The following is a 25,572-nucleotide window of genomic DNA, read 5'->3' as shown; positions in this document are numbered from 1 at the left end:
AATGCTTAGCATTTTTGTAATTTTCAAACACAGGCTACAAAGCAATATGAGCTTTTAACATCACTTACTGTTGGAAGCAGACGTGGTTAAAGGCACAAAGAAATTCACAATTTAGGTTCGAGATCCTAATATCTGATTTGACCTACCCAGATCAATAACAGCTTGTGGTGTGTGATACAGTCATTTTTCACAAAAATCTCACTCCCCTTATGATGCCATCTCTACTTCCTTTGTGAAGCCAGAAATATCAAAAAATAATCATAAATCCCTGCCATGAAAATTTCAGAAGGTGATTCTAGGAGCTTGTGAGAATACTAGAAGGCAGTGGCAAGCATGAATGACAATATGCTGTTTTAATCCATAGTCCCAGTTGTATAATTAAAAAGTAATCATAATGACAGTTATCATAAAAAAGGCATGCGCAGTAACTCAAACGGTTGCTTAGCAACCAGCGGGAAAAATGCTGAAGTGCAAAGGGGCCTGCATAAATTAACCGAAAATCCTCTGTCAAAGAGATGGGCTAGTTTTTCTGCTACACTAGGTCACTGTTGTTTTATTTTTTTAATGCACATATGGGCCTCATAAATATGAAAATCAGGGGTGAACACAAGAGGTTTAAGAAGATTGCATTTTACTCAGGAATTGGATTTCTGGGTCACTGTGGCAAGAACCAAGGTGTTCTCTCACCCTCTCAACCACCTCTACCCCTCGCATCTCTTCCAGGATCTCTTCCAGGCTGAGAAATGCATTCGTACTTCCCTAACTTATGCCAAACAGTATATGGCAAAAACTATTTTATTTACCATCACCTTCAACACAGGGCCACAATTTCTGGTCTGTACTTTTTCTACCATTCTGAGATTCATACACCCAAACATTTTACCTGTTTGAAAAGGTGCATATGAAATGCAATGACAGTAATTTGTAGATATGAATTGTTCAGTTTCTATGAGCAACTTGTTTAAAATTAGCATTCTCTATAACCTAGCAGCAACCCAAAAGTCAGACCTCTTTGTAATCGTGGATTTAACACCTGACCCTCCCTCAATGACATCTTCATGGTGTCATCTTCTACATTGCCAACAGATGGTGTCATTTGTCTATTGATGGATTACAGGCACATGTTTGTACACCTGTGATGGACATACTCTTAATTGCAACTGTGTTACTGGTGAAATAAGAAATAAGCAGTTTGGACCAGTAGTGCAACAAAGCTCTAAGGGGTCAAACGGCTAAAACAATCTTGGTATTACATCTCTGTCTTCAGTAAGGCCCTGAAAATTCTAAACCCCATAAGGAGACAAGTCCAGAGTTCTCTATGCTCATAAAGAAGAGAGCTGAATGCTCTGGGACTTGGGGGTCAATACTGTACAATGAGAAATAAACACGTTTGTTCTGTTTAAAAAACAAAGGCTCACTGGACTTAATACACCTATTCCACTTTCTTTTCTCTTTCTGAAGAATACAAGACAAAGGAGGACCCAGAAGTTATCTATGGAAGACTCCTTGGGACTATGTTGTTTCCATCACTATTGAAATATCTCAGAGTCTGGCTTCCAAAACCCTCCAGGATATGTCCTCATTCTCTAAAAACCCAACTGGTACCACCAACCGTCTCGTCAGGAGACTCTCTCCTGTGTACCCCCAACTTTCATGGCCAATCCCCTCTTTATGACCCATTCCAGGTCTCTAGGCCTGACCTATCTCTCACTCCATAGCTGGAAGGTTCTCTGTGGTTTTTTCTCTTCTTCAAATATTTCCTTATCCATCCAGGATCAAGAACCCATTGTCCATAAAAATGGAGGAAATTTTCCTAAGTATCAACTACACTTACTCTCAGTCCCCTTTTGCTCAGAACCTAATTCTTCCATGTGTACTATTGTTTCTCTCCTCCCCACAGGGTGGGGATCTCTTACAGACATCAAACTCATCCCCCTCCCTCCCAGAGCAAGGGCTTGGACGGCCAGCTTCGGCAGACAGCCAGGAGGTCCTGGGCAGTACCTAGCTTCCACGTCACCTACAGAATGCACTGAGGTAGCACGAACACTTGCTAGAGTAATTTATTTTTTCCTAAATTACAGGTTAAAAAAAAGTAAACAAACAAAAAAGGAACTGAAGCAGCCTGATAGTTTTGAATTCTTGTCATTTCTTTCTCTAATTTGAGCTGAGCAAGGGGCTTTTTTAATACACCTTTTCAAACGTGGTAGTTTTCTATGCACCCTCCCGCCCTCGGCCAGAAAGTTGCTTTTTTCCTTTTTAAGTACAGAACAATGGTCTAATTGTACCATGGTGTTTACAGAAGGTGTTCTGTTTCTGTTAAAATGTGTATCCTATCCCAAGGTGTTTTCCATTATGTCATTTTACACAATTTAAGGCCTAAATGTAAATTGCTACTTGGAAAGTACACTACTTCCCAGACAAAAATGAGACCCCCTCCCCAAGACCACTGATGGCCTGTGACATCAGATGGATTTTACATAATGATCTACCTCAGACTAGCAAGTATGGCTCTGATAAGACATGGGGTATGTGCGGGAGGGGTACAACCTGAAATACAAGTTTAAAGGCCCTCACTGGTCTTACATGTCACAGGTGCTTGTGGACAAGTACCTCTCCTCTCCATGGAAGTGAATAGACACAGCGATGTGGCCATGATACCATAGAGCACGAGATGGAAAAGTGCCACATACCACTGTGCAAGTGGTAGTTTTTTTTTTTTTTTTGAGACGGAGTCTTGCTCTGTCGTCCAAGCTGGAGTGCAGTGGCCGGATCTCAGCTCACTGCAAGCTCCGTCCCCCGGGTTTACGCCATTCTCCTGCCTCAGCCTCCCAAGTAGCTGGGACTACAGGCGCCCGCCACCTCGCCTGGCTAGTTTTTTGTATTTTTTAGTAGAGACGGGGTTTCACCGTATTAGCCAGGATGGTCTCGATCTCCTGACCTCGTGATCCGCCCATCTCAGCCTCCCAAAGTGCGCCACATACCACTGTGCAAGTGGTAGTTTGAACCTGTATGCATGGCTTATTATACACACACTACTGAGATTTAATTCCTTATGCTTCATCTGGCAACCAGTTTTTTTCTCATTACCTCCACAAACCAAAAGGCCTTTTTCTCATTACGTCCACAAACCAAAAGTATAATTCCACATCTATACTATGACTCTAAACTGGTGACTGCATACATTATAAACTTTACATAAATGTCAGCTTAACTTTGATTATATTTTAAGCTTAGAGACATGCTGAAGGCTGATATGCTAGTTAAGAAATCTACTTCTGGCCGGGCGTGGTGGCTCACGCCTGTAATCCCAGCACTTTGGGAGGCAGAGGCGGGCGGATTATCTGAGGTCGGGAGTTCGAGACCAGCCTGACCAACATGGAGAAACCCCTTCTCTACTAAAAATACAAAATGAGCTGGGCGTGGTGGCACATGCCTGTAATTCCAGCTACTCAGGAAGGCTGAGGCAGGAGAATCGCTTGAACCCAGAAGGCAGAGGCTGTGGTGAGCTGAGATCGCACCACTGCACTCCAGCCTGGGCAACAACAGCGAAACTCGGTCTCCAAAAAAAAAAAAGAACTCTATTTCTAGAATACGGGTTATGTCTTTTAATGATTTTTTTTTTTTTTCCCCAGGACCAGACGAAAATTGTATTTAGTGAGGGTCTTTTGCTTGTTTTATGGTTTTTCTTTTTCACCTGCTCAAGCTGATCTGTTGACCAGAATACCTAACGGATACTGCTGAGAAAGAAATCTTAACCATAGCTGAAATAAATTCTGTTTATATTAATAAAGGTAAAAACGTGACTATCTTGCCTCAATAAGAAAATGATGTCATGATTTAGAATACTCACTTGAGGTTGGAAGGAATTTACCGAAAAGCTCTCACAATCCTAAAGGAATTAAACATAGCAAAATCATTTGGGAAGAAAACTTAAAAAATTGGGTCAACATTGCAGGGCAGTAGGTGAAAAATGCTGCTGCTTTTCAGGTTCGGGTTCCTATGAAGTTTAATATATATCATTGAAGACTTTACTAGACCACAGTAGTGCCCCTACTTATCAAGAGAGCCTGCAGAAACCTGAGCCAGTCATGAAGCAGGTGTTACAAGCATCTGTACTCCATATTTGCTACTGAGATCTCTCATCTCAGCCTTATTGAGTATTGATTGCTGATAATTCCTAACAAGTTTGGCAATATAATCGCCCAGACCCTTGAAGCAAGAGCAAAACAGGGTGGGATGGGAGTAGACTTGTTTTTGGTCATGGAATTAGTAGATGTTAACATCACCCCAACGGTGGGGCACAGTGGCTCACACCTGCAGTCCCCACACTGTGGGAGGCTGAGGCAGGCTGATCACTTGAGCTTGGGAATTCAGGCAACATGGAGAAACCCCATCTCTACAAAAAAATACAAAACTTAGCCAGGCATGGTGGTGTGTGCCTATAAGTCCCAAGCTACTTGGGAGGCTGAGGTGGGACGATCGCTTGAGCCCAGGAGGTGGAGGTTGCAGCAAGCTGAGATCATGCCACTGTAGTCCAGCCTGGTCAATACAGTCGACTTTCTCTCAACACCACCAAAAAAATCACCCTAATAGTCATAAAGGACTATAGATAAATAATGTTCCTGAGTTACCAAGACAAACAAAGTTCCCTGTTAGGAGACTGAAAAGGGTTCACTCAGCTCAGTAAGAAAGGCACCAAGACTTTGTCCAGAGTCTTAAAAACAATCACACTCTGATGCATGATTTTACTTTTGGTGATCTGCTCTGGGCTCAAACAGATAATCATCAAGATGTTCATGACAGGATTACTTAAAATAAATAATTCAAAGCAGCCAAAATGTTTAACAGTTGTGGAAAGAACAAGTAATAGAATGCAAGACAGTCTAAAATTATGTATTTTAAAGAAAAAAAAATGCTTGTTACGTCTTACTTAAAAAAAAAAAACAGGCCGGGCGCCGTGGCTCATGCCTGTAATCCCAGCATTTTAAGAGGCCGAGGTGGGTGGATCACCTGAGGTCAGGAGTTTGAGACCAGCTTGACCAACATGGAGAAACCTCGTCTTTACTAAAAATAAAAAAAAAAAATTGGCCAGGCATGGTGGCACATGCCTGTAATCCCAGCTACTCAGGAGTCTGAGGCAGGAGAATCACTTGAACCCAGGAGACGGAGGTTGCAGTGAGCCAAGATTGTGCCATTTGCACTCCAGCTTGAGTAGTAAGAGTGAAACTCCGTCTCAAAAAATAATTTTAAAAAAAGGATATCAAATTGTAAGTGCAGTGCAACTTCAACTTCAACAAGGTTTTAAAAAAGGCATTGAAAAAGGCCCAGGAGATATGCCAAAGCATAATGAAAAATAATAATGTACTCTTATTCACCAAAATGAAGATTTATGATTGAATGTAATTTAGAACCATTTTATCCATAAATAAAGTAGGTCCCAACAAACACCCTAATTGGGTTACTTTCACTGAAAACATGCTGTAAGTCAAATAATTTCATTTTTCCAAAGAAATGATGTTTAAGGACCATATGACCAACTTTTATTTATATCACCATAAACTGCACGTTTTACCAATTGGCACTTTTTAACTATCACATAAAGCCAAACAAACAGAATACAATTATTATATAAAAGTTTTAGTATGTGATATGTTGCAACCATCAGAATCTTCTGTTCAGTTTCCATGCATTTCTTCAGGATTCTTCCATTGCATTTATTACTACAAAGCAAAGGTGCTTGAAACAGGACATAAGATCCAGAGAGTGTTTCTGTTTGTGTATGGTGGGGGGGAACAAGCATTTTGAAAAAATATTTTTGAGTAGATTTGTCAGTTATCACTTGGCTTTTGGAAATCCTAACTTAGGATGGCTACTTTTCTATCCTCTTTTTCTCACTTGACATTTCATAATAGTGGGTGCAGGTACAGAACTCCACTGCCCATCTGACTAAATGTGATGATAGACGGACACTGGATGACCTGCAGCTTCCTTAGCCAGTTTATCTTGTAGAGTAGCAGCCTCCTGAGGTCAGAGCCTCACGCATTGTCTGGCGCATGAGCATTTCATGACGCTTCCCAGAGTGAGGTCCTCCAACTCTAGCCTTCCTACTGCTTCCTGAAGATTCCCAGTACAGCCAGAGGCCCTGGGAAGTCTTTCTACAGTTTTTGCCACCCCACCTTGTAGATGTTACACCTGTTCATGACTCAAAGCGTGCCTGTCTTTCAAAATATAGGAACCCATGTTCCCTTCCACTGAATATTCTGTCCTCTGATCCTTTCCTGCCTCCCTTTTTTTTTTTTTTTTTTTCGAGAGGGTCTCACTCTGTACCCCAGGCTGGACTGCAGTGGCACGATCAGGACTTACTGTAGCCTCGACCTCCCAGGCTCAAGCAATCCTCCCATCTCAGCCCCCTAAGTAGCCAGGACTACTGAAGTATGCCACCGCACCCAGCTAATTTTTGAATTTTTGTAGAGACAGGGTTTTGCCATCTTGCCTAGGGTGGTCTCGAACTCCTGAGCTGAAGCAATCCGCTTGCCTCAGCCTCCCAAACTGCTGGAAATTACAGGTGTGAGCCACTGTGCCTGGTCTTTGCCTCCCCATTTCTTAATGGTAAAATGCTTCAAAGCTTTTGGCTGAATTGTGACCAAATTAAAAAGCACAAAGCTTCTGCAGACAAAATCAAATGCCTCTCCATCTGTGCGCAAGTCCCACACGTTGCTTTGTTAAAAGGGTGGGTCGTGGCAGGCACCGGAGTGCTGCTTTTTCCTACAATGGCTGTTTTAATAAATTCTCAAGGAAGACATATTAGGTGTGATTCTAAAGGAATGAGACAGTTTTTTTCCCCCATGAATATACAAGGACATATATATATCCAAATAACTGCTATCTCACAGAGCAATCCATTTTTAATCAAAACGTTTATAGAGTGGTTTGGAAAACAGTGTATCAGCCCTGTAAGAAAATCCATTTTGTTACTTCCAGCTGAGCCTCCTTCCCTTCCTTCAGAGAGGGGTCCTTTATACTGGTGTTGGCCTGGAGCTTGAGAGGCAGAGACCCTGGAAAGAGGGGCTTCAGGGCCAGGCTAATGCTAGAAGATGAGGGGAAGCATTCTGTGTCTTGGAAAACAGACGGACTAAGTTTATTTGTGGGCTGCCCACCTGCTGTATGTGGGCATAACTGGCTGAGCACCATAAATAAGTATCGAGTCACCAGGAGTCAAAGCAGCCTGTTTCAGTAAACGTTTAAAGTATCAATATTTGTAATGAGGGCAAAATAAAGCACTGGGGTCCACATCTCCCTGAGCAGATTCTCTCTGCACTAAATGTAATATTCAGGCTCTACTTCAGCATTTCCCAACGTGTGCTCCACAGAACACTAGCTTAATAGATGAGTAACAGTGTCCTGTGAAAAGGGGATTCTTTGGTCAAATAAGTTTGGGAGATGCTGGGTTAAGCAGTTAAACAGCTGACTTTATAGCAAGACCTCCCAGGGCCTCTGGCTATACTGGGATTCTCCAAGGAGTAGGAAGGCTAGAGTTGGAAGACCTCACTCTAGGAAGCATCATGAAATGCTCATGCACCAGACAACGCATGAGGCTCTGACCTCAGGAGGCTGCTACTCTACAAGATAAACTGTCAAGCTTGATTCTGGGTCCAAACTATCAGAAACAGAGAATGAATGAATGAAGGTGCTTCACCTAAAATTTCCTAAAAGTGCATATACTTGGTCACAGTGCTATTTCATGGTAATTTCTCTATAATGAAATTAGAGCCACTAAAATGCAGAGGTGCTTGGGCTTGAGAGCTATCATTACAGCCTCTCGCCCTCATTTAAAGCAATACAAGATGTCTGGTGCTAAAAATAAATTTTGCCTAAAAGCCTGTTGGCTGGTCCTGAAAGAGCGGTCAATACTAACAACATAATCACAACGTCAAGGGCTGCTAATGGCCGAGTAGAGAGTTCAGCTGTCCTGTGATAGTGTATGCAGGGCCAGGTAACTACATACATGCACATGTGCACACACACATACATATGAGTGCCTTCACGTACACCAACTTTCCTGCCACCTGCATTTCTATAAATGGCACCGCCGTTAACCCATCACTCAGGGCAGAGATCCAAGAGCTATATGAGTTCTCTTCCTCCTCCTCCTCTCCTCCTCACACATCCAGACTGCCCCTAAGTCTTGTCAGTCCTCCCTCTGGGTATTTATTCCCTTGTCTTCCTACCTACTGCCACTTCCTTATTTTAAGGACTATCTTCCTCCACTACCTGACAACATTCTCCTCATGTATGCCTCCTTTGATCAATCCTTCACAGACGATCAGTGACACTTCTGAACACAAATCTCACTGTATCCCCATGATCCTCTCTTGGCCCTTTACTTTCCAATGCAGGGCTGATTTCGGCTCCCTGGGTGTTGCCTCCCCTCTCTCGCATGACAGACATCACACACTGGTCCCTGCACGCTCACACCCAGAACTCAGGTGTGCTCTCCGTTGGTCTCCTTGAAATAGTGCTCTTAACAGTCACTGCGATGACTACAGATTGCCCTCAAGACCCCACTCCTAGAAGAGTACATCAAAATTCCTCCTCAGCTTGGTGTTCAAGACCCTCTGGGATCTGAGCTGAGGCTTCTCCAGCCTCACCCGGGCTCTCCCGGTCTTCCCTTGTCTCCAGTGAGCTGGTCACCCTGCTGAAGTCTCTAGAGGGGGCCTGCTTTCCATGCCTCCATGGCTGCATCCTCCATTCCCGTGCACATCACCACAAACTCTGCCCCTGCCACCCATCCTCCCTTAACCCATCTGTTTGAGAAATTCCCACTCTGCTCACAGTCAGTTAGAAGCGCTCTCCACTCCTGCCCCATCCCTTCCCGTCCCACCCTGTGTATATGTGTCATTCATACCAGGTACTCGCATTATTTGTTGACATAGCTCTTTCCAATTGTGCTTTAAATATCTCCATTTAATTCATTTCTTTTTCCTCCATTTTCAATACTTACAAAGAGCCTCTTTTGACCACTGAAGAAAGGATTTTTAAAAAAGTCTTCTGAAGCAAGGGTAAATTCATCGTAATACAATCTCCAAACACCACGTTGTCAGCTCAGGCTTACGGAAAAGGAAGTGTGTGTGACAGACAGCAAGGGACAAGACAGACTCCAGAGAGCCCTGAGGAAGCAAACACCAAGCCCCTTGCTATGCCTCTGGACATCACAGTTTAAATGTATCTTTAGTGAAAATGGATTTATCTAGCTCCTAACCATATACCGTCATATCATCTCCCCTCAAAAAGCCCGGGTATGGCACTGGGGACTTGCAATAAATAGCCTTTAAAATTATTGATCTACTTTTCATGGTCACATGACCATCTTGACAGAAGAGGGGGAAGAGGGAAAGGAGCTCCTGCCTGTCCCTGTTTCCTGGGCGGGGCATTTAGCTTACATCATGCCATTTCGCCATAAGGCCTCCTTTCTAGGTATTAGGGGTGGAAATATGTACCCAAGTTGGTTGATTATTTCAGCTGCCCAAACTTATAAAGTCAACTATTTGTTGTTTCAATCTCCAAGTCAGAATCCAGGCTGAGTTCTTTCTCATAATGGCAAATACAGAACAAAATTCCAGAGTGGACACTATAGTTTATGTGCCTGGTTCCCAGGATTAGTCATTGTTTACTGAACTGCAATAAGAAATATCAAAAATTGACAATCTTGCCCAACAGTTTCATCTCCACACAAAAATGGTTAAGTATAAATCACCCCTAGTTTTTAATTTCCTTATATAAAGAAGAATGCCACAACCAGTGATCTGTGTTCATTCTGAAATACAGGATATATCCTCAATTCTCCCTCTCCAGTCCTAGATTGGATCCTATGCTGGCGGAAAAAATGTTGTAAAGGATGTTATTGGGTCAGCTGAAAAAATTGAAATATGGATGGTAAAGCACTGTATCAACATTTTTTTTAAAGTACAGGTTGACTGAAAGGAAGAAATGTTATCTCTCTTATAAGAGTAAGAGCTCCTAGCCTTGGCGTATCATGCACATCCATCTCTCCAGCTCAACCAATGTCATCTAACGTTCACGCTATCTCTAGGAGAAAAGCATTTCTGCTTTCTACCCAACAGAAGCAAAGGCACACAGAGGTTGAAAGAGACTGGCTTCAGAGGCTTGGGACTACACACAACAGGTAGGCCCAGGAGTCACACCCTGAAACCCAACCCATCACACAAACAAGAGACAACTCAGCAACTGCCCTCTGCATGCCATGATCAACTCCGGAATGCAGGCACAGCGTGAACATGCACGCTTCTTCATGTCTCGTAGGAGATCAAGTCACTACAGGTGCTTCGCATTAAGCTTCTAAACCAAGACAGCACAGAGTTAAAGAGGCCCAAGGAACATACAACAGAAGCTGCGCTGGAAGGGAGGGGGAACCAAGATGCTGCAGTTAGGGCGGGCTTTCCAGGAGCTCCCAATACCCTTGTAAGAAGTACATGTATAGAATGGACACAGCCAGATTAAAATACAGCACAAACAACTTCAGAAGCCATGACAGGTGCTCAAGAGTATCTGTGCCTCTATCCCGCACTCCAAGTAGGGGTGATCAGGAGGTGACCGAAGACATTTGCTTCCAAAGGCCGATTCTAGGATTCAATCTGTTTCATGTACCGAGGGAATACCTGTATTTAGAGATAGGGGAATACAAGACAGATCCTGACCTGTTTCCTTCTATTTCCAACTGAGAATTACTGGGCACCTTCTCCACGTTACACCTGCGGTAGAGTAGAAAGAACACTAGAGTCAGAAGACCTGGGTTCTCGTCCCCACCCGGCTCCTTCTGCCTAGGCTGGGCGACCTGGCCTAAGTCATTTTACTCTCCAAGCCTCAGTCTCCTCACCAACCTGCCTTGTTAGGAAGATTACACGGGGTTATGTTTGGAACCTCATTCGGAACAATAACACAGTTCTCCAAAGATCGGGGGAAAGTAGATTTCCTAAACTTTCTGGGATTTTCCTACTTCCATCACACACAGAAATTCCTGTTACCCTGTTCCCTCTATACATGTTCCATTCACTGTTCCAGAAGGTGGAAGACAGGCAGCCGCTGGCTAGAGGTGCGTGTGATCTTGGGAAGGTAGTGCTAGTCTATCTGAGTTTAGCCCCTCATTTGTAAAATGGGGAAAATACTTACCTCAGAAAGGTATAAAAATCAAATAGGATAAAGTGCTTTGTTACAGTAGCCCGCACACAGAAGGTATTCCAAGCGTCAGCCAGTTTGGGTCTGAACACCATCTAACTAGTCAGCTCTGCTTCCAAGAGCTCTATTCCCTTTCAAGAGATCGCTGAATTCATGATCCTCTGTGGGAAATGAAAATAAACCACCACCTGGGGTCTTGGGCACTTCTACAAGCCTCTAGAAAAGCCTCTTCAGTTGAGGATTTTTGAAACTGCTATGTTGGTGTCCCTTTGTGTGGTGGCAGGGAAGCAGCTGCCAGGGTTCACAGATCCTGGGAAGACCTCCATACCCTCTAGATCTCCCTAGGTGTAGACAGCACCCTTTGGCATTCACAGCCTATGCCTGTCCACATATAAATGTCTTCTCAGAGTCACTGCCACATTCTGCTTTAGAGTCAGCTGAGAGGGCGTTGCAGAGAGGGAAAAGCATAAACCCATAAGGGGTGGAAGTGCATGTGCTGTCTTCAAAATATACAGAAATATTTGGAATGTCTGAAATCTAAGGAGAGTTGGGAGGGGTGCACTGGAAAAAAAGTTGGGAAGATCTGAAGGTTCAGATTGTGGAAGATAACAGTTATCCCATGCTAAGAAGTCTAGTCATCATTGGGTAGGCAACGGGCCGCTGTGAAGAGTTCTAAAGTTACAATAGGAAATGACCAGTTAGGTGCCTCAGAAAGAAGCCAGGAGGAAGAGACTGGAGGCAGGGCACACAGTCCACCCTGCCAGGCCAGGCCAGCACTGCAAGGGCCTCAGGCAGACAGGGTGTGAGGAGACAGATGAACGGATGTCTTGCAGGGACAATTAGAAGCATGTTGAGGGCACTCTGTATTTGAGTGTCAGCAGTAAGGCAGAGAATTGGGAAAGTGTTTATTATTTCACATTTAGGACCTTGGGCTAATGATGGTGCTGACCAAGGAGACACAGAAGCTTAAGTAGATCATGTCATCGCCGAATGTGCACAAGTCATGGGAGGAAAACCTGAAAACAGCAAGTACTACCTTAGACACTCTACAGAGTAGACTGTCAATAATTCAGAGAGCTAGGCGTGGCTCTGTCATCTAAGACTGACAGAGATGACAACTCAATGAGTTCTGAACAACCGAAGATCCCGGTAGAATAATTTCAAATCATTCTGATAAGGAGTCCATGCAGGTCAGCCATCTGATTGGCTTGGGGGAAAAAAATACAAATTTTTAAAACCCTAAAACAAAGCAACAAAAAATAATACTACATAATGACATGGATTTGGTTTAAAATGTGTGATACTAAAACTTATTTTAGAAAGACAGTATGAATGCCAGTGAGACAGTATGAATGCCAGTGTAAAGATCCATTGGTTTGATGAAGCCTTGAGAAGATAATCAGTGTGGGAAAGCCTTCGACACAGTAAATACCTAACACACTTCAAATAAAGAACTTCCGAGGCAGAGAAAGCCTTGGAACAAGGCAACATTTTTAAATAAGAGCCCTGCCCTTCTGGAGAATGGGCTGATTACATGTGAGCCTTCAACCGAGTTTCAGTCCTACTCAAAATGAGAAAAATGCTGCAAATTACTTTTTAGTATGTATAGGAATTAAGTACAATTAGTCCACAGGTTTGTAGTTTACCAAATTCTTAGGAAGGTGCTATACTGTAATAACGTATCAGATCACTTGCCAGGCATGGTGGCTCATGCCTATAATCCCAGCACTTTGGGAGGCTGAGAAAGGCAGATCACCTGAGGTGAGGAGTTCGAGACCAGCCTGACCAACATGGTGAAACCCTGTCTCTACTAAAAATACAAAATTAGCCAGGCATGGTGGTGCACGCCTGTACTCCCAGCAACTCCGGAGGCTAAGGCAGGATAATTGCTTGAACCCGGGAGGCGGAGGTTGCAGTGAGCTGAGATTGTGCCACTGCACTCAAGCCTGGGCAACAAGAGCAAAACTCCATCTCAAAAAAAAAAAAAAAAGCTCATTTTTCCAGGTAAATGTTATTATAATGTCCTAAACTGATTATAAGCACCAGGTAATGTCATTGTATCCTCAGATAATGGGGCTCATATGACCCCCATTTCCCTGAATTCCCCAGGCCAGCTACCTCTTCAGTAATATCCCACAGGAAAGCTCTCTCTTCCACTGCACGATGAGCTAGTGGGGGTAAGTACTTGAAATTTTCACCTTATAATTATATTCAACAGTATGGTGCTGGAAATAAGAAAAAAATGATGGTAATATTTCTAGAAAGAATGAATGATTTTCTCCAATGTGAGAACTCAAAATTCAGGACAAGCTGAGTCTTACCACAATTCCCAGAGATACCACAAAGGCTTATTAAATTTAGGGGCAAGAAGAACGTATTCCCAGCTGGGGGAAGACAGCAGAGACTCAAGAGAGAGGCAGGAGCCACGTGGCTGCCACTCCACTGTGCACCAGGGCTGTGTTCACCAACTGGACTGACCAGGTTCTGACCAGGCAGGTATCTCCTGCCTCCTCCACCGCTTTGCTGCATCCATCTTCAAGGCTAGACCTGATGTCCAAACCCTTTTAAAGACAGCAGGGCTAGTCTTCCTGCAGACTGCTTCTGAAAGAATTGTCTTCAAACAAGCAATAGAGAGGGAGGAAGTGATGACACCCTACTCACTTTCTGTTTAGAGATTCTTCAGGAATGAGAACAATGCTCATATTTGAAAAGCAAGGCACAATAAACGGTGAACAAAAGCTCCTGATAGGAGAGTTGATAGAAAGAGCATATCAAGCCACTTCAAGTAAGTTCAAGTGTCCAGTTGCAAACTAATTACATCCTGGAAAAGCATGTAGATTGCTTCTGCTAATAACATTTAGGAAATCACAGAGCATAAAAATGGAATCAGAAGACTAGAGATAAGCACATGTCCCAATTTTAATATGAGAAAGAAAACTTGAGACTGTTATGCTTGATGTTGACCCTTGGTAAAAATTTAGAAGAAATCATTCAGATGCCACAGGGCTATTTAGAAAAGATAAATAACATCATTAAGTGACAGCAGGAGGTCTCTTAGAAAAAGCCATGGCAAGCTAACCTCGTTTCACTTTTTCGGCAGGGTTTCTCAGTTGATAGATTGGAAAGGCTATAGCCATGGTGTATCATGGTTTTAGCCTTTCTTGATAATGCTGAGAAAGGATAAATGTGGGTGACATGACAGCATGGCTATGTGAGTTCACTGATGGGTAACCAACCTTAAGGATTACTGGTTAATATATTCATGTCAACCTGAAGTGATTTTCAGGGGTATGTCACAGAGACCTGTCCTTTGTCTAAGTTTCTAAGCAATATCTCCTATCAAATCTTTGGATGACAAAAACTTAAGATACGTAAATGTAATTTTTACAAAAAATAAAAATTTAGAGGTACAGCAAACATGCGAGGATGATGGGACAAAAAGCAGTAAGGCTGGAACTACACAGGGATGAGAATACAGTCAGCGGGTATAGGTTCAAAAACATTAGGCTTAGTTGAAAGCTAACCTTGGCAGTATTCATATGAAATCAGAGCTGTGTATGTGTGTTTTGGGGTGGGGAGTGGGGTTTATTTCAACAAGTCACATATTCAGTGAGTTAACTCTGTCAAGGTTGCTGGAAAAAGTAAACATACTCTTGAGTTATGCTAACAGAATTCTGGTGTCCAGAATAAGGAAGCTAACTACCCTGCAATTAATGATCAGAATACGCCACTGGAGTTCTGGGTGCCATGTTTTAAATGGGACACTAGGAGACTGGAATGTGGCCAATGTGTAGGCATCACTCAGAGAGCAAAGTGAAGTGTTGCAGCCTGAAGAAGAATATCCTGACGTAGATATGCTTGTTGATACATTTTAAAGGATATTTCTCAGAATGAGAGCAGATTTATTCTCCGAGGTTCCAAGTAGAACAAATAGCTAGGGGTCAGAGGGCTGCATCCCTTTTAATGTAGGAAATGGCGATGTGTTTACAACTGTCCTTGGGTGCCAAGAACTGCTCTGAAGCAGGGAGCTCACACTGGAGGGTCCACAGGGAGGTAGATAACCACATGCCAGAGGTGGTGCAGGGGGACTTATTTGTGTTGTGGGAAGTTGGGCCAGGCAGAGCTAAATGTCCCTTCCAACTTTAAGAATGTCTCTAGGAATCTCTCTGTCTCTTCTTTATCCAAGTAACTAAAAGCCTCTAGAGTTGGAATAGTTCCATAGACTCTACTCTTCACCATCTAATTCTACATCTCATCCCAGAGGCAATCTTCAAAGGTACAAAAGCAAACAGGATGAATCCCTTCTCAAAGAACAGTCTTAGGCTAAATATTACATAAATTGAGAATATAAGTTTCTAAAAGCTTCTAAATAAGCAGAAAACAAAGCATGCTTAACAGGTCAAAACAAAGCCTTCTGATACTACTTGATATAAAGTTTTCTATTTGTGCAAATAAAATGATGGGGGCCAGTAGCAGCAGACCAGTACTACCTCTGAATAGCAGTTACTGCAGAAAGATTTTACATTTATGAATCACACAATATCTGGCTCTTCAGGGTCAGATTTTTAGAAGCACCCTCCTTTTAAAAAACAAGTCCTATCACGGACTAAAAAGCAATAAATACACACATAAATGATCTTAGTTCTTTATGAAAATATCAAGATACATCTGCCCCAGAATCATGCATGAACTTTAAACAACTGTCTCATGAGAGCTAATTAATTCTTCTTATATATCAGTTAAATATAAATGGCAGTTCTTATTTAATATGCTGTTAATCTACATGAACGTCAGAGCCCTAACATTCGACCAAAGTGATGGGAAGGAGGTTAGCACAGGTGGTATTTCTTTCACAGGTGGGTTGAGTTACTATTTAAGTAACTGACTTTAATGGTGCAAAAATCTCAACACAGTGAAATGTACATCTCCCAGCAGCATTTTCTAAAACCAACCAAAAATATGATACTGTATCTAATTAAGGCTCTCCTAATTTGAGTGCCTCCTACTTGAGTACCAAGTTAAAGAGAAATACAAAATATAAATAGTTAGTGCTTTTTCTAGAGGATTACCAACATGAAATGTATATGAAACATTCAGTGGTGGGAAATTTAGTACATACTCCCCAGAAAGCATCTAAATGTGGGAGCTAATAGAATGTGTCTTACCAGGACACTTTTTAAGGAAAAGTAAGTAAGCAAATAAAACAAGGAAAAGTGAAAAAGAAAAAACTACTCAATATCTGCATGCTGAAATATTTAAATACCCTTTACCTACAGTACAACTAAAGACCTACTCAACTCAATAAGCAGTACCACTGAAACTGCATTTTCTGTTTCTAGAAATAAAACCACAGAAACCAGCACCAGCAAGGACACTTTCTTGCCAGTGCTCAGAGGTCCATTCACCTACCTGATCAGCCTCAAAGTCTGAAAGGCTGATTATTAATAATGAAACTGTTCAAAGAACCTGAGTTACATTAACTCCTTGATGACTCATACGGACTCTAGAGGCAGGCAGAGTAATGAATCCCATTTTTTTGGATGGGCAAACTGAGGCTCAGGGAGATTAAGTAAATTACTCAACTGTCCCCAAGCTAGTGAATGCCAGAGTCAGGATTCAAATGCAAGCGGTTAAATCAAGATAAGAGTCTGTACTCTAAACCACTGTGCAATGCTTAGCTGAGGTTTAAGGCATATAATCTCCTACCACTCTGTAATTTTGGATGGTTTCTAGGAAAGTGGTCAGCCCATAAGCCACGGACACCAGGAAGTCATAAACTCAAAGGCTATGGAGCCTGCAGGTAATACAAATGAATGAAGTGAGCCAGGCGTAAAAAGCATGATGGTAAATGGTAACCCATTCCATACTGAAGAGATGATAGGGAATGATGGGGACTGTGGCAACCTAGAGCACAATGCTGCCAATGAAAGGATGGCCACTTCTTCGTGCCTACTGATTGCTACCTTAGGGAGAGCTGGGCAAAGTGCCACCAGAGTTTCAGGTTTTTCAAAAGAGTGGGGGTAGGAGGGAAATTTTTGCAAGAAATCTCTCCAGGTTTATGTATTGCTGACCCCCATCCCTCAAAAAAACAACATAAAACCAAATAAATCAGCTGGCAGTATGTAGTCCACCTGTTGGTGACTTCTTTTATGTCACTAGAGAAAGACACAGCCATCACCTTAGAACGAAAGGTCTAGGTTCTCAACCTCCAAGGACTTTCCTGGCCCTTCTCAGTGCTACAACAGCCCTCGACTCACTCAGCGAGTAATGAACAAAATGCCTGTCACACATCACAGCACATCTGGTCAGAGAAACAGATGTTACACTCTCCTGAGACAAAAGCAAAAAAGTTTGATGTATATGCAGGGTGATGCCCTCTACTTAGTAATATTTTGCTTTAAACCAGGGACTGAGAAAATAAGGCATAATAATCCAAGCTGGCTTCTAGAATACCGTCCCTTTCTATGGCAAATATACAAGGGGACCTGGGGGGTGAACAGAAACGTGATAGTTACTGATTCATGGTTTACAAGGAAGTTTTCATGTTCACTCTGGACAAAGCATGGATTTGTGGTCAAAATTTCCTTCCTGGATTGCTGTCATTCCTCTTCATTTATGAACAGCTGGTCCAAACCCAGGAGAATAGGATTGCCCTTTGTGGCCACTTCAGAAGCCTCAAAGGGGATGCAATTATTTATTTATTTTTTGAAAAAAGGAAAATAGTAAGCACAAAATCTGACAGACCTGGTGGGCAAAATGGAGCAAGAAATTCTAGCCTTTTCACAAACATCTCCACCTACTCCTCTTTCCCCATTTCTGAAAACTCCTTATAGATAAGAAAGGCTTAACAGCAAAACCCCACAGTGGAAAGTTTCTTGCTTTTTATACTACTTAATTTTTATAATAATTTTTCCTTCCTATGATGTATTCAGCAAACCCATAATGAAAAACTAAAAACACAACGTAGTTATTCATGTTAAACACAGGGGTACAGAGCAACACTAGTTAATGTCAAACATTTCTGGTAACTAACTGCTTCTCAGCCTTTTGGCTAAGATCAAGTGTAGTATCTGTTGTTACATGCTTAATATCTGATTCCTCCTCTCTCCGAGGACAACATGTTAAGTGGATTTTGGAAGCAGGGAGCTAGAACAGGAGCTTGCTCCATCAACTCCACACATCTACCTGGCACTTCAGTACCTCCAGGAATGATGCACCCCCTGGAGAAAAAAATTTTTTCAACTGGTAATTAAAAACCGATTAATACCACTATGCAACTGAGTGAGAATGCCTGTTTCCTGTCAAATTATCAACTGAAACTAGAAGCCATCTTCAAATGCAAACACTACCACGTGATAATAAAGTGGAAACCAAGTCAACTAACCAAAGTGCAGCCTAACTAGTTCATCTACTGTATGCGTCTGACTGACACCCTACAGTGTCTTTGGTTTTCAAATAATTATTCATTGTTTAAAATGGCCTGGGAGGAGTGTCCAACACAGCTTGCTCAAAGTCTGTATCCAAAAATCCCATGAAAAAGGTAAATTTGCTGAAAGACCATGCTGACTATGTGGCATCAGGAAGAAAGAGAACTCAAACAAGAGCTCAGAAATTCAAGTGTTGGAAGGAAAGAAGAAACTGTATTTACCGGGAAGCATCTACCTATTTTGCTTTCAACAGTCTTAACATGAACTATTTACCTTAAATATATTAGGATTCTTCTTTCTCTAACAATTCAATTCAAAAAAATAATTTTACTCCATCATTCCAATCCCTTTCATCTGAAATATCTTCATTTTCAGATGGTATTTCAGAGGTTAAGAATCCTTTTCTAATTTAGATTTTTTTTTTTTAAATTTTGTAAACTAAACTAAATTTTCAACTATCTTAAATAATGCATGATGAAACATCATACAAAATAGCAATAGTGGCCATTTTAAACAGGTACAAAGAAAGAAAGCTATAAAACACAAACTAGAAAGAACCTTAATAAAACCTAAGTGCATAACTTAACAACTGCTCCCTCCTTAGGTAGCAACCATTCGGCATCTTGGCGAGAGATGATCAAGGTGAAGGAACCAAACACTCACCTATCTTTGTAGTTTATCACAGTATCGATGATAGCGTTCATCTGCTTTGTCAGTTTGGGGGGATTTGGTGACAGTTTCTCAGCAGGAGGGCGGCCTCTTCTCTTCTTAGCTTTTTCCACGTCTTCTTTCGCAGGATCTTTATCCACATTTCTTCGTCTTTTTCGCTTCTTAAGCCGTACTTCCTCTTCCATTTCCTCCAAATTGCCGTCTTCAATGGCCTGTTCATTGAAAACAAAGGAGAAAAATTCAAGACAAGAAAATAACCAAGACAAAAACAGTATGTGTATATTTATATATAGCGTCAACAATCAGAATAAAATGAAAAATTAACCAAAAAAAAGAAGTAAAATTTAACAGTAATCAGTGGAGGAAGAAGAAAAAAGGAATGCTACCATATTGGATAAATGCATCTTTAACTCAAGTCTGTTTCATGAGCAAAACACACTGAAGGCCCAAAACACTCACAGTAAAGAAGAATATGACAAATATTAAAAGATCTATAAATTCAAGTGTTTGATGATAACTGTAATCCAGATGAAATTTTAGCTCAGTTTAAGAACATGACCCTAATTTTCTCATTACTGTAAGGGAAGGAAAAGGTAAACAAAACGAGGGGTGGGTTATGAAAAAAAAATCCCTAAGAATACATCCACACGAGCATATAAGCTTTGACCTTTTCTCGAGGTTTTGCATCAATTTATTCATGATTAACAATATAAATCAAAATTCCATCTAGATTTTTGTTCTAACGTGGCAATTAGTAAACAAGGAAACGGGAAAGTACAAAGCCACATTCCTTGGTAAACGCACTTAAATCATTCGATAAAGAACACACACACTCACAAACAATAAACACTTTTTTCCAATTACCTGCAAACGCTTGCTTTAAACCAGAGCCAGCAGCACTAATGCAGAGAGATAATAAAATAGCTATAAAAACAACCAGGTATAAAAGAAACCTGTTCATAAAGGGCTAAAAGATCCATGTGACAGACCCAGAAGTTTAAACTTTTTTTTTTTCCTGGTAAATCTCAAAACTCAAAAGAAGAAAAATAGAGGAAAAATACTGCAAAGGAAAAAAAAAAAAAAAGAACACAAAATTTGAACATAGAAATGTTCTAAAAAAAAATCTTTAAATTATATTTTGAGATTGCTCTCTCACACAAAATAACTAATGTTGTTATTTGTTCCTCCTGCCTCTCAATATTGCCTCCAGTATGCAAATGATAATCAATCTTTTCTCGTAGCTGAAAGAGCTCTAATCATAAGGCAATTACCTTCATTTCTCCACAGCACCAAACATGGCTAATATTTATGATCATGTGAGTATAACAATCAATATAAAGAGTGATTACAGCTCAGACATAATTTCTTTCACTTATGTACAATGCTTCCTGAAAAAGAAAGGTTTTGTGAAGAAAACCTGGTGCAGAACACAAAACAACCTGGCATGTTAAAAATGCCAGTGGGATTTTTTAAAAAATATGTTTTCTATGCATCCTCCAATGTGCAAATCCATAGAAGCAACATGCACACAGACAGATTCCTAAGGGACAGTCTGAGCCTAGGCCTTAATAATCAAAAGACAATTTCCATCACGATCCTACAGTGTTCAGATAACCACTATGAAGGAGGCGAGATCTGATGAGTTATGAGGAAAAAGGAAAAGGAAAAAAAAAAAAGCTTCACATTATTGCATTAATATTCATTTGCCTAAAAAGCAGGACACCCACTATACAGCTAAACACACTGCAGCTAAGCGAAGATTAAGACAAGGAAATTGTCCCGCATATCTTGGAGGCTGAACATGCTAATAATAAATACAGCATGCAAGGCTGTCAACAGTTAATGGTATTGCTCTCCTCAAGCACCCAGTTGCACACAGAAATACGGAGAACACCGGCTTTTGATGTGTTACACACCTACACATGCCTGGGATGTAGTTCTACTGAATCTTCAAGACGGCAACGAAAAAGGATATTTACCTTACCACTATCAGCAGGCCGGCTATCGGAAATCACAGTTAGTGGGGATAAAATTAACAAGCCAGCAAAGCAGCGAGCTGCTAGTCTCTTCATCAGCTGATCAGGAAAAAAAAGAGAGCTGGGGAAAGGCTATGTTTTCATATACAAGTAATTTTATTTTACTGAAAATTTAATACTGAAAGGATTGTGGATACTCAAATCTGCTGTTTCATTCTACCTACTACAAGGCCCGAAGGCTTCCTCCTTCAGCCTGTTTTAATATTGACAACTACTTATCATATTTTTTTCCCTTATTATTCCAGGCAGCAGAATTAGAGATTTTAGCTCAGGTGGTTTCTGATTCTTGCTCGCATTTTAACAATTAAGCCAGTAAGAAAACAAATTAATATTCAAATTTATTTTAAACAATTAAAACAAGGTATGCTTTTTTGGTATTTTATACCTTATTTTTTAAAAAATAGCAGCATGGTTTGGAGCAGTCGAAATGATTTTTAAAATAGAAGACAATTTTTTAAAAAATTAAGTGCATGTAAATAAAAGCAATGTACATGGTTCTAAGGTTCAAATATTTTAATATAATATGTAATTCTGCTCTTTAAAGAAAATCCAGAACAACTGTAACACTTCACTTTCAGTTTCATGCTGTAAAATTTTTCATTGTTTTTCTTCTCAGTGGGATAAATGAAGTTGGGGGGAGTTGTAAAAAGGATATTTCTACTCTCACCCCCCTCAATTTTGAAAAGAGGGAACAAGCATAAGCTTGTGATATTTGGACTTTTAAATCTCTAAATCTGAGTAGCTAAGAAGCGAAAACAAATTAAATTGCAAACAGAACTGAAACAATTTTTATTACAATTGCTAATACGTGCAGATTCTTAGTAAATTTAGGTTCTGGAATTACAAGGAAACACACAAAGTACTGACCATTATTCCCCTTAAACTAAGGTTTTATGCAGGAATGCAGAGAGCTACAAAACATCTTCCCTCCTCCCCAAAGACCCCAAACACATCCATATGCAGTGCTTTATGTTCTGTGATTTCTAAGGGTCTTTTTCTAATGGAAATCAATTCACTAAATACTTCCCAATGCTTTTCGCACATTAAGAGTAGAGTAAGATTACTCCTGCATGTAAGTAAAATTATTCATGGAGATTTTAAACTGTTCTTTTATTTAAAAAAATTATTTATTAAACTGGCTCAACTGACTCAAAAACTCAGCGCTGGGGGTTGGGGGGCACACACAAAAAAACCCAAAAACTTGCTACACAATGCTAAAGTACTACCCCCAAAAAGAATTCCCTTCCAAACCTTTTACCAGCACAATAATGAAATAAATCACAGAAGCAAACCCCCAGTTTCCGACTGGTGACGTGTTGCGCAAGAGTGCGAGCCCTAATTCAACATACAGACGGCTCCCATGCTGAACTGCCTCTAGATTTAATGAAGTGAATAGGAAGGAAGTCGGGGAAAAAAAGTGTACAAATAAGAAATTAACACTTTCCTTCCCTACCGAAACGGTGAAACACAACTACAGCGAAGTTTAGTGAGGCACCTCTTTTCTTAAAGGCACACTGCACCCATTTGGCTCCGGATGTCACGAAAAAAAACCCATATGGTGGTAAAAATCCCCAGTCAAGTTAAAACAGTTAAGCATATTTCAGCCTGCGTTTTTCCTGAATGAAGCTGGGAATTACTCCTTCCTCCACTGGATGGCAACCTTTTTTTTTTTTCTTTCTTTTTTTTTTTTGGCCCTCTTTCTTTTCTTTCTTTCTTTCAATTTTGCTTAAGAGAAAATGTTTTTCATGACTCAGGGTATGCAAGAACGAGATGCAAACTAGCTCCCTCTTCAATTAGTTCTTATGAAAGCAGCGTGCACGTTCTGACAACAAAATGCAGGAGACAGTCATGCAGGATTAGCTGTTTTAGAGGAAACACTTTGCAGCTAGCAAAGCACATGGCAGACCCGGGAAGCGGCCACACGTGGGTCCAGTTGTGGCCCTCTCATCCTGACACACACCAACCACATCTTTTACTGCGTGACGGAAGGTCCAGAAAGTCAGCCTCAGGCGCCTTCTTCTCAACCCGCTGGTGTAAAGAGGCGCTGTTATGCGTGGTTCACAATATCACAAAGCAGAGGGGATCCATGATTATGAATAGGTAAAGAGGGACACGCAAACAAAAAGCCCCAGGCCAACTCCTGCGCATTGTTTCCACCTCCGCCTCTCCAAGTCCACCAAGCCATGTGGCACAGCCCTTACAGTGGAACAAACCATCTTAACACTGAAAGGAGCAATTCTAAAGATATCGAGACAAGGCATGGAAATTTCTTCCATGTGAAACGGGAAAGTCAGTACTCAAACACTAACTCTGCTATTTCAGTATCATATTTCTGTCCGCTGACACTTTCTCTTTCTCCCTCTGGGGATCCTCCTCCCTTAGGAACTCCACTTGGATTCCAGAAGAGGACCCTGGGATGCTGCTGGGCATGGGGGTGGGGTTACAGAGCCCAGGGCTAAGCATTCAAGAATGCAGGTTAAGACCATTACATTATACTAGTGCTTTCTTGGGACAGCTCACATAGCACCAAACTTGATCCCAAAATTCAGACAGGCTAAATATCCCTTGTGCCCTGCTAAGACTCTGGAAGCCAATAATACAGGTAAAGATCCCCCAAACAATAAAAGCAATGCCAACAAAATAGTGGAATTTTACATTTACATTTTCATGTATGAGAGATTTTCTTACACTATAAATCTTGAACAACAAAGTTGAACATAGAGCTCATCCTCAAAGATGCCACATTATTTTAATCAGTTTAATGCACACTGTAGCACTTTTGGATGCAGAATTTCAGACTCAGGGCTTTGGACAGTAAGTTTTTTATTATTACTGTCTCCAAAAGCAACCTGTTAGAAAAACTGGCATAAAATCAAATTCCCTAAAGTGAAATAATCTAGACACAAAAGGGCAAATACTGTATGATTTCAGAGATGAGAAAAGAGAACAGTGTTTACCAGGGGCTAAGGTAAGAGGGCTGGGGAGTTAATGCTTAATGAGGTCAAAATTTCAGTTTGAGATCATGGAAAAGTTCTGAAGATGGGATGTTGGTGACAGTTGCACAGCAATGTAAATGTACTTAATGTTACTGAAATGTACACTTAAAATGGCTAACATGGGCCGGGTGTGGTGGCTCATGCCTGTAATCCCAGCACTTTGGGAGGCCAAGGCAGGTGGATCACACCTGAGTGTGGGAGTTTGAGACCAGCCTAACCAACATGGAGAAGCCCCATCTCTACTAAAAATACAAAATTAGCCGGGCATGGTGGCGCATGCCCTGTAATCCCAGCTACTCAGGAGGCTGAGGCAGGAGAATTGCTTGAACCTGGGAGGCAGAGGTTGCAATTAGCCAAGATTGTGCCATTGCACTCCAGCCTGGGCAACAAGAGCAAAACTCTGTCTCAAAAAAAAGAAAGAAAGAAAGAGAAACAAAAAAGGCAAAAATCGTAAATTTTATGTGTATTTTGCCACACGAAAAAAAGTCCCTGAAAAAGAAATCAAATTCTCTAAATTAAGGAACAACTTAACCCCAATTAAACCCCAGCAACTGCAGGTTCACACGTGTTCTTACCACCTCAACACACAGCACATAATACTAGCGAAGTCTTGCTAGCTTTCCTTCAGAATTCAACCCTTTTAACATTTCAATAGATAGCACGTTCAGTCTTGCCCTGGCCAATGGCTAGAACTTTTCAAAAATCCCCATTTATTCTTTCAAAGGTTATTAAGGAAATATCTATGATGTAAGAAAATAAATGTATATAGGACATAACTATTCACAAACCTTATACTTTTGTTAACAAATGCTTCCCATATTCAAGAGATGAGTTGGTCTGAAGGGTAAGAACTTGTTTGGATATAGATTCCACCCTCCCCCCCACCCCATGGTGCAACAAACTGATGACATTAACTCAACGGACTCTGTTTCTTATTTCATTCATCTGTCAGGCAACTTAGATGCCAACTGCACTCCTGGCTCTCCCGGAGTTGGGACTGAAATGTACCAAGCTGACCATAAAGGGGAAGAAAATTGAGCCACAGTTTACTTGAATTTCTGGTGCAATGGGTTTTCCAGTTTACTGATCGATAACCTCAGATCACTTTCGCAAAAAAAAAAAAAAAATCTTTTACGCTATGCCGTAAGCACATGGGGGTGGGTAAGGAAGGGAAAAGGGGAGCTATGGCTTACACATCTGAGACAAGGTCAATTAACACACTATTTTAGTTAAAAGCAATTTGGTTGGGTT

The 25,572-nt window shown here is 41.2% G+C and overlaps 1 protein-coding gene across 7 annotated transcripts in view; it reads right to left on the bottom strand.

The window, feature by feature from the left end:
- Positions 1 to 25,572, bottom strand: part of SMARCA2 (SWI/SNF related, matrix associated, actin dependent regulator of chromatin, subfamily a, member 2) — a 183,601-nt gene that overhangs the window by 13,244 nt on the left and 144,785 nt on the right. For 2 of the 7 annotated variants that reach the window (XM_011956472.1, XM_011956471.1), the window contains exons 28-29: positions 19,284 to 19,501; positions 10,716 to 10,769 (exon numbers count right to left, since the gene is read on the bottom strand). In XM_011956472.1, coding sequence (XP_011811862.1) covers positions 10,716 to 10,769; positions 19,284 to 19,501 — 272 coding nt within the window. Of the gene's footprint in view, positions 1 to 10,715; positions 10,770 to 19,283; positions 19,502 to 21,268; positions 21,365 to 22,192; positions 22,842 to 23,285; positions 24,075 to 25,572 lie in introns of those variants that run through there. The other 5 variants (XM_011956473.1, XM_011956474.1, XM_011956475.1 and 2 more) reach the window with 4 other exon arrangements.

This window comes from Colobus angolensis, unplaced genomic scaffold (genome assembly GCF_000951035.1).
Source record: "Colobus angolensis palliatus isolate OR3802 unplaced genomic scaffold, Cang.pa_1.0 Scaffold419, whole genome shotgun sequence".
Lineage (NCBI taxonomy): Eukaryota > Metazoa > Chordata > Mammalia > Primates > Cercopithecidae > Colobus > Colobus angolensis.
The sequence above is the reverse complement of the archived record's forward strand: the minus strand, read 5'-3'. Positions and strand labels throughout refer to the sequence as shown.